The sequence below is a fragment of the Pyxicephalus adspersus genome, chromosome 1 (genome assembly GCF_032062135.1).
Source record: "Pyxicephalus adspersus chromosome 1, UCB_Pads_2.0, whole genome shotgun sequence".
Classification (NCBI taxonomy): Eukaryota; Metazoa; Chordata; class Amphibia; order Anura; family Pyxicephalidae; genus Pyxicephalus; species Pyxicephalus adspersus.
Window position 1 is genome coordinate 88,472,087 of NC_092858.1, and position 10,506 is coordinate 88,482,592.

The 10,506-nt window shown below is 39.1% G+C and overlaps 1 protein-coding gene across 1 annotated transcript in view; it reads left to right on the forward strand.

The window, feature by feature from the left end:
• Window positions 1–5,356, forward strand: part of LOC140335058 (bone morphogenetic protein 8B-like) — a 29,299-nt gene extending 23,943 nt beyond the window's left edge. The window contains exon 7 of the mRNA XM_072417431.1: window positions 3,711–5,356. Coding sequence (XP_072273532.1) covers window positions 3,711–3,860 — 150 coding nt within the window. The 3' untranslated portion in view covers window positions 3,861–5,356. The remainder of the gene's footprint in view (window positions 1–3,710) is intronic.
• The last annotated feature ends 5,150 nt before the right edge of the window (window positions 5,357–10,506 follow it).

Here is a 10,506-nt window from a genome sequence, read left to right on the forward strand (position 1 = left end):
AGCTGTTCAATTCCTTTAAACCCCCCGTCATTGAAAGCATAGTGCCCATTTTGGGGTGGCAATTGTTATTTCCTGATTTTTGAACATAGTTTTTTCCACCTGGCAACTTATTTTAATCAGCAGCACTGATTTCTGAGAAACCAGGCAGTTTGAAACTTCAGGTGAGACACATGCACACTTCTATCATTGCTATCATTCTTCAAGGTGAAAATGAAGTGCCTGGGAAAAAAGATTGTAACTGCAATGAATGGGGCTTTTATATAAGAATACCACCAGTGGTGTATAAGTATTACTGAAGCTATAAAAGGTTGTCTAGACTCTCAAGGAAAACTACACTCAGTTATTCTGTCAATGAAAATTAGAACAGCAGATACTTAGTATCAGTGATAAGGACTTCACTACAAACTACCGTTCTGCTAGCTTTAATGTTTTTCCCCACTTAAGCTTTCCATGTCCATTTTATGTATATTAAATAACTTGCACCATTTTAGCCAATGAAGAACTCTGGCTTCTCTTTCATAGTTTGCTTAGTCTAATTAGGAGGCAAATATCATATCATGACACCTGGCAAATATGGATGTGTGCATATATCTTGTGGCCCTTGGCATTTAAAGGGAAAGTCAATTGTTTTTGTATATATTTTGTTGATAGTATTCAGGACTTTTGTTGTTTTACATATGCATATGCATATTTTTTTCCATGGGTCTTCTGCATAATGTCACAGGTCCTCTTTCTGGTGTTTTTCCTCTGATGGTTAAACATAAACTTGTTAAAAGTAGAACAGGTGATAGCTCTACATATAAAATTATAAATACAAACTGTAAATGTGTGAAATGTAATATATGTAACCCAATACAGCCTAGATCCAGAATATCAGAAAGAAAAACCATTGTATAATCTGAATGTATTTATGTACGATTCATCATCATACGGGTTACCATTGTTACCCCAAATAGGGTAGGAAAGAGGAAATCTATCATTTTGAAACTTTCCTTTGAATAAGGGAAAAGGGAAAATGATTCAATGGGGGACAACTTTCTAATCGAGCAATTCACCTTTTTCAGATTTCCTGAAACGATCTGTTACATCTTTGGGTGAAAAAGCTTCTCAAATGGTACACAGACAGCAAAAAAATAAATGGCAACATTTAACCGTTAGACTTTGACTCCAATTACTTTTTTTCAGGAAAAAATGGGAGGTAGTTTATAAATATTTGTTTTTTCAGTTGTACCACATTGTGTTCTCACTCCTATTTTGTGCTGGATGTAAGAGGGTATCCCTTTTTTATATATCTGTTACCTTCTGATATCTGAAGTATTAGAAACTTGAAAATGAATGTAAAGTGTAAATCCAGAATTACTTTTTTTCTATTTTCTTTTAAATAAAAAAAAAAAGGAACCTTAGGTTTTTATTGCTGTCTTTATTACTGTTGGGCAGCTTATGCAATCAGTGAGTTTATGCTGTAAAATGTATGCTTGAGTTTGGCTCCCCGCTGGAGAGATTACCCTTACTTCCTTTTTCTGTGACATTTGGACAGGAAATAATGAGACAAAATGTATATTTAAACCATTCCTGTTCTAAAATAACAAAAACAAAAAGTACACGTCATCAAACAACATTACAAATTAAAGCACAGCCATCTAGAGGAGCCTTCAAATAGGACCCCTGATTCCTAGGCTGCCCACATCTGGTAGTTTTAAATAGAGATTCAAAGAGCATTTTCTTGAAATGTGATTTGTACTAGGGCAGGGGTCAGCAACCTTTACTATCAAAAGAGCCATTTTGCCTCCTCTTCCACTAAAGAAAAATAGTCTGGAGCCGCAAAACATAACACAGTTTATAAACTTTTAAAAGTTTTAATATTTTTTTAATTTTACCTGTTACAACAAGAGTGCATGTGTAGGCCTACTTTGAAATAAATTAAACACTGAACTATGCCCCTAGAAGCCTCCAGCTTCTAACATACCATCCTGTTACATTAGAAGCTGGGGGCTTCTAACGTAACAGGGTAGATTTTTTTGATGGGCAGAGTTGTTTATGTTCTGACGATGCCTTAGCGATGAAATTTTAAGTGGTGTTAGCCACAGGTGTCCCTCATTTGCAGCTTTAATTTTGTTCACCTGTACCCCCCAATCTTGAGTAATTGGGGTTCAGGTGCTAGAAGCCTCCAGCAATGTGTAACAGGGTAGATTATTTTGATGGGCAGAGTTCTTTATTTTCTGACGATGCCTTAGCGATTCAATTGTAGGTGGTGTTAGCCATAAGTGTCCCCCAATTGCACCTCTATTTTGGTCACCTGAACCGCCGCCCCCCCCCCCTCCGTTTCCAGATAAATTGGGTTTTAGGTGCTAGAAGCCTCCAACAATGTGTAACAGGGTAGGGGTTTTTTGATGGGTGGAGTTTTTAGGAGGTGTTAGCCACAGGTGTCCCCCACTTGCACCTCTAATTTTGTTCACCTGTACCCCCTTCCTGTTCCAGAGAAATTGGGGTTGAGGTGCCTCCAGCAATGTGTAACGGTAGATTTTTTTGATGGGCAGAGTTCTTTATGTTCTGATGATAGCCTAACAATTAAATTTTAGGGGGTGTTAGTCACAGGTGTCCCCCACTTGCACCTACATTTTTGGTTTTGTACATCTCCCCATTCCAGAGGAATTGGGGTTCATAGGAGGGGGATGTCATTGTACACACCCATTTGTACACGCCCCGTGGTAGATTTATTTCACTGGTAGATTTTTTTCATTAGAACACCGGATAGGGAATCCCCTTCCTCCGCAGTGTCTTGGGAGGAAGGGGATCCCCCATCAGAGATCTCCCCGTGGCAGCCGAAGGGAGCCACAACAAGGAGGCTGAAGAGCAGCATGCGGCTCCGGAGCCGCAGGTTGCAGACCCCTGTACTAGGGTGTTGCCTGTGAGCTATGCATCCACATATAAAGGATATCCACTAAAATTTAGTGATTTATTTTTATGTAGCCTTGTTTGTCTGAACATTTACCCAAACCTTCCCTATTACAAGTACAGATAAAAACTGCTGCTGTCATTGGCATTATACTAATTTCCTGGCTAATTCTCCAGGGTTTAATTTTTTACGTAGTTACAGCTCTAAAAATCCTAATCTTATGTTTATCTGGTTACACTGGAATACATTTAGCAGCTGCCTAGATACAGAGTAGCGTTACCATTTACACATATTCAAGTAAAAATGGTACAGTAAAACAGCTGCAACATTAGGTTTGCAATGCTTTTTCTGTTAAGGGAAATTGAAAGTAACATTAAAAATACATGTAAGTGTCATCTCTTCCTGGAACATGTCAGGTTTATTGTACAGAACGGTGATTTCACTATATGTAAGTGGCTATATCATCAATTTATTACCCAAAAAAAGATGAGCCAGCATGTATCCCTGACAGTAAACCACAGACATGCAGCAATCCCTTAGAGATTTCACAGATTAGCACCCAAAACAAGCGTCGAAGGAAGAAGTAATAAGGAATCCTATGCAAACTACCAGGAAGCATGCCAAAGAAAACATTCAAGAATGAACTGAAAATATTCTAACTACTGAACTGAACCTTTTACTGTGAAGAATCGCTCTTTTATAAGTGTTTTCTTAAACACGTCAACATCTGCTCAATTTGTTTATGCTTTGTTTCATTTTAGTTATAGTAAATATATAAAGAGTATTTGGCAGTAATTGATATTTTCCTTGCCAGGTTCACCTTATGAAGCCAGAAAGTGTTCCTAAAGCTTGCTGTGCTCCAACAAAGCTCTCAGCCACCTCAGTGCTTTATTATGACAACAACAACAATGTAATCCTTAAAAAGCATCGCAACATGGTGGTTAAGTCTTGTGGATGCCACTGATGAAGACCAAAGATGGGAATTAGCACTAAAGGAAATTCTTTGCATATTTATGGAACATAATGACTTAATACTGTACAGATAATTGAAATCCTTTGAAAAATGCTACAGCTGGTAATGGTTGAAAGTATCAAATACTGTAACTGTACAAAAACTGAAACATTGTTTGCTAAACCATAAATGATCAAGTCTAGCTTATATATCAAGAAAATCAGAGTAACAGTGATATTATTGTATCATAGAGCTATAGAGTCATTGTGATAATTACCTATAAGAGTTTGAGTATCTAAATACTTTTTCCAACACACTCAGCAGGATCAGGTCATATTGGTCATTGCTTGGGATCATTGGGTCATTCCAGTTGCTCATAATTACTGGTAAATACTATAAGGACATGGTCATAAGCTATCTTTCCATAAAGGGTTGTTATCTTGAACACTAATATACAGGAGCTGATTGATATACACTAGAGTAAAATACATGTTTACCATAGCAATCAGTCAGATTATTTGTTTCTGTTTTTTAATGAATGAAAGATTAAAACTGGTTTTTGGAAAACAGCTATTTTTCCTGTGTAAATCAGCTGACATTGAATTTAATGCAGTGTGATAATAACACATTTGATAAGGTTTAATTGTTCTTGATTGTTGCATTGCCAAGATCCATGGCCCAGATGACATCTCACACCATCTCGCCAATTATACCATCACTTCCTAAATCAAGATGAGAACAAGGTTGTTCCTTTCACCTTGAATTTTCCCTTGGAATCAATAGTGTGGAAGGAGACTACAGTATTCCTCTTGTTTCAGAATGTGGCAGTAATATCCACATCCAGGTACAGTGTGAGATTTGCGCACAGTAGGTATTGGCACTATAATTGCAGAATCAGGAAAACACTCCACTGAGCAGGGAGTTTTAAGTAGTAAATGGTTTTAAGGCCCATTTCAATATAGGTGTGTGATACTTGCACAGGTTGCTTGTGCATTGCAATGCATTCATTTTAAAGGGTTGCGCAATGCATATGTGCACATGGCCGTGCATTGTGGGATGCATTTTAGTGCCATTAACAATAAATGACAATCCAGTGGCATTTCCACATATAAACCAAGTTTTAGCACAACAAATTATTAGGAAAAAGGCTTTAATCATATTCATTCTCTTCTGAATTGGTTTCATTTTATAAAAATGAGGGGAAAAAAAATCACAAAATCTCTATGTTATATATACATAATCTAGAATTATGTTGCTGAGGAGGGAAGTGTTAATGTAATTTCTGGTATATTGTGAACATTGTGAACATTGCATTATGAATACAAAGGCTGCTACAAGATAACCAACCCCACAAGGACACCAAAATGAAAAGGAAACTGAAATATAACATGTATTTTATTTTTCATTAGCATTAAAATATTTATTACATTGTATATTGTAAGATAAGATAATTTATTTTTAGAATGGCAATGTCTTGGATAAACTCATTTCCTACAATAAATATGTACCAAGTTTGCTGTGTTGGTGTGTATTTTTGCATAAAAATGTTTCCTTCAATGTTCTCTGTACATATTTTGATGATAGAATCCTAACACCTATGTGTGATTTTAGTATGGATTGATCTCTGGGAGGTAGCAAAACCGACATCTTAACATTTTGTGATAATCAGTCTGGGTAGGAATTACCACCACTGTGACAGTGGACACTTTGGGGTCTATTTATAAAGAAATTAATCTAATATTCCATGGTGGAGAATCAATTACTGCCATTGAAACTCATAAATCTGGAAGATTCTCCACCAGGGAATGTTTTAGTGAATGTCAGATTCACTGCTGTGCTGCTGAAGATTTTTAAGCAGGATTCTCTCCTCCTCCTCATTGTTTGTATCTGTCTGTCATTTGCAGCCCCTATTTAATATATAGTGCTGCATATTATGTTGGCGCTGTATAAATACAGTATAACAATAACTAACAATAATAATAGTAAAAATAATAAATTGTTTATTACTACACACAGATTTTCATGTGTGTTTAGTGAAATCCCCTACAAAATAAGGAATGTATAATGAACACCTTTACCATACATAAACAGTTAGGTCCATAAATATTTGGACAGGGACAACTTTTTTCTCATTTCCCTGTTTTTGCAGCTTAAGGATGGTTTGTTTCACCTGCATGGAGCACTCCTTTGCCCACATGTTGTCTGTTCACAGTACACCCCACCTCCTCTCAAATCAACTCCAGGCCTTTTATCTGCTTAATTGATAATGACATAACAAAGGAATTGCCCACACCAGACCATGAAATAGCCTTTGAGTCAATTGTCCAATTACTTTTGAGTCCCTGAAATGAAGTGATTGTGTAAAAAAAAGGCTTTAGTTACTCACATTTTATGCAATCTTTTTGTTCAACACACTGAATTAAAGCTGAAAGTCTGCAGTTTAACTGCATCTGAGTTGTTTCATTTAAAATGAATTGTGGTAATGTACAGTGTTGTCTCTGTCCAAATATTTATGGACCTAACTGTACCGCAAAAAATCTAGACCTAATTAAAGTTACAGCACAATAGAATGGCTGCATACTATGGCTACTATGGCTGCATACAATGCCCTTTTCAGCAAAAGATTTACATGAGTATGTCACTCTTTGCGGTACTCGCAGAAAGGCACAGGAATATAGTTGATCCAGAAAATAACAGTTGGATGAGAAAAGAACTATATGTCTGTTATATGTACTATAAGTTTGTGTACTATGGACTGAGGTCACCAATGCAGCTACCATCTAAAAGTATACATATGGATTATTTTTGTTTTAACATGAAGCAGTGGATTGATTCAGGCATCTCCTATAAGGATAGCCATTTAGGGCATGGACATAAAACATACACAGCCTATTCAGCCACAGCCATCAAGTAATCACATATTTAAGTGTACATCATCTATGTTAACATTACGGCAGCACAGTCTTACATTGTAATTCATTAATGACATTTGTTACTTTGAAGCAATAAACAGGATAGCTGTTTAGGCATTACTGTTTAAAGTGGAAGAAAATAAACACACTTCTTTCTTTATCTTTCAGTGTATATTTACACTTTTTTTGTTTTAAGACTCATGTTTTCCTTTCCACAAGTCATCAGGTCATTCCTCCTCAGCCGTCAGCTGGCTTTCACATCCTGAAGACCCGCGCCAGTGTTTTTTTGCTGGTTTGTGATCTAAGTCCATAAAAGTTTGCAGTTTAAGTGGGCTAGAATAACAAGGCCCGTGCTTAATGCCCTGCCAAGTGGAAATTTAAACGCCTAAGTTTTCTTTTTTTTTTACCTGTTACTGTATGCTTCCATTTAGAAGTACTTAGTTCAGCGGGTCACCTTGTTCAGTCACTGAGAACAGCCATTCATAAAGGCGCTGGGTAAACACCCATGAAGCATGAGGTGAAATCGATACAGAACACAGCCTGTTAGCCATGAAAATGATAACAAAAAGATGCAAAGCAGCATAAACACGCACACTTTCTACGTTTCTACAGTGCACAAGCATTAAAGTGCTGTAATACCTGGAATACGATACACTAACCAAACATCAGCTCTTCAACCTCTGTATACACAAACTAACAGGGAAGTACAGGCACCTCACTTACTAGAATGCTTAAAGAGAACCATTCATCAAAGAAACATGGTGACTGAAACCCCGCGCCACATCTTGCTTCAAAATGTTGTGTTACTAACTCAGAACAGACATGCAGATAAAACTCTGACTCTCCTAAACAGCATATTGAGTGTGTGACATAAAAGATATTTGTACTGAGGGAAAATGCAGGCTGCCACTGCTAATCATTCCTTAAATAAACATTTTTTTTGCTTAGTAATGTGGGGAAAGGTATGAGGTTCCCACCTAATATTACAGATTATTTTATTATATTAATATTAGGGCCCTCTGTAGGGCGACTGCATAGCCTATTGGGTCTTATATGTCTGAAGATTCTATATTTATACATTTTTACCTTCATAGTACACAAAACTGATTTATTAGATCTTATTCAATTCTGAAAAATGTTCTAAAACAGCAAGACCAGTGTTAGCCTGAATTTTGCAAATACTACTTTTATTACATACTACATATCACCTATATTTTCTTGTATGTTCAGTCAGCTGGATTTCTTATATACCTTATTTTTATATAAAAAAAAAACTTACATGAAAAAACAAACAAAATATATATGTGTATGTATGTAAATATATATAAATATATATATATATATATATATATATTTATTGTACAGGATAGCAGGGTTGGATCCTTGGTGGAAAGTATATTTCCCCTATTTATGGGCGCTGGCCTTTTTAGACTGGTGTGTCAGGAAAGGAGTTTGGGATTATTTTTTTGTTAGGAAACTATGTTGCTGTGTTTTTTCCTAGTTGTCACGGACCCGGACTTCGGACTAAATGGAAAGGAGTGGGCTTCTTCACTCCATCTAAGTACATACCAGGACTTGCACCTGCCCAGCAGGAAGGTGGGAATCCCATAAGGGCTCAGGTGTGCAAGAGGGAAAGGGAAGTGGAATTGCAGGAAGTGGCCTGCAAACAAGTTTGGGGGGGATTCAAGCTAGGGTGGTGTTGCTATTACATAGGAAGCTGGTGATGCTGATTTGATTGTGTTTGATTTATGGACTGTGGAAACCGCAGGCTGGGGATTGGACTCATCCTTATCGTGGGGAAGTTCTGATGGACTATGGACATTTACACCACTAGGCTGAAGTAAGCCATTTTCTCTATAGTTTATACCTTCCTGAGTTGCTGAAATGAAGCTGTTTTTTAGTTATTCCAATTGTGTTTGTAACACCCTTTTAGTGAAAAGCGTGCTGGCTGCGGTCTGAGCTAATCCCCAGACTTCACAATTGGTGCAGGATGTGGGCAGAAGCACTGCAGGACTTTTTTGTTTAAAAATGAAAAGTGACATTTAAAGGTCTAGGCTCCTAAAATTTTTGCTAAGGAGGAGCTGCTGCGACAACTGGCACTAGCCACTGTGCAGCTACAGAGGAGCGTGACCAGCCAGAAGGAAGCCACAGAGGTGCAGATGGTAGTGCTGGCCCAATCACCCCTTTCCTGGCTGGGGATCCACAGAAAGCCAATTATGACCTTACCCTAAAAGACTCCTCAAATTATGACCGGCTCAAAGCAGAGATCCTTTCCCGTCTGGGAGTCACTACCACAGTGAGCGCGCAGCGGGTGTTTAAGTGGAGATACTGTATCGATCTATTCCCCTAGTCCCAGATGCATACTATTGGCATCTCATATTATTGGCTACCAAGTGGTTGCAGCCTGGGACACTGACTGGTCCCCAGATAGTGGAACGCCTTGTCATCAACCAGTTTCTGTTGTCCCTGCCTGAGGAGGTACAGAGGTGGGTAAGCCATGGGGATGCTAAAACAGCAGGTAGAATATGTGGAGTGATACACAATCGTGGAGGAGTTGTCATCAAACCGTCCCCAAAATGCCACCTTCACCAGGAGAACCAGGCCTCCCTCACCAGGAGAAAATGCTGTCCGGAGAAACCCCAGAACCTGCATGACCACACCCAAAGGTTCACTGTCTTTCCAGTGGGAGTTCCAACCTTGAGATATCACACCTCGGAGAGGAGACCCTGTACAGTTCTGGTGGTGTTCGGCCTATGGCCACATTAGGGCTCAATGTCCCCTGCAGGAGGAACCCATGCAGTGTGGAGGATTGCAGAGGAGGTCCTTCTAAACTCAAGGAGTGTGTACTGCTAGTCTCAAGACTGGCCCGGACAGTTTCGAATGCAGTGTGTTGGTGAACCAGGTCCCGGCCAAAGCCCCGTTGGACTCAGGTAGCATGATGACTCTGGCACATGCTAAAGTGGTTGGTGAGGGGGAAAACCCCTACATGTAATGTGTATACATGGTGATACTAAGACATACTCGACCTTGCCGGTCCAGATCAACATGAGCTGGGGTACTGTTACTCACCTCGTGGGGGTGGTGGGAAACCTGATATGTGAGGTGATATTGGGGCGAGACTTTCCTTTGTTTTGGAACTTGTGGGGGGAGGAACAGTAAAAAATGGCTATAAAGTGGATAGACGATGCTCTCCCTATCACTGGGCATGGAAAGATTCCAGTACAGCTCCACCATGTGGGAAACGTAGAAAATGTTGATGGAGAACTTCCCCAAAAGAAAAGTTGGGGGTTAATACTAGTTCTGAGCCTGGCCAGTCCTCTGGGGGGGGGGGTGTTTCCATTCCAGGTTATGGTGGGAGATGAGGGCGGGGAATATTCATTTTAGCCTCATCGATCTTGGTTTAAAAGTAAATAGGAGGGAATTTACTACCACCCAGTTGAGGGACCCTACTTTGGTGAATGTCAGGAAAGAGTCCCCATTTTGAGGTCAACAGAGATTTAGTGTACAGTTGAACAGTTGCTTGTACCCCAGCAGTAAAGGAGGATGATTCTCGAAATGGCGTATTAGGGGGTCACCTAGGGGCTGAAAAAAATGGAAGCCTGTATCACTGACTGTTTCTTCTGGCCTGGAATTAAGGAAGAGGTTAAACGGTTTTGCGCTTCCTGCCCAACATGCCAGCTACCAGTGCCAATGGCACATTTCTGTAACCCCTTGGTGCCATTACCCCTAATTGAAATTACCTTTGC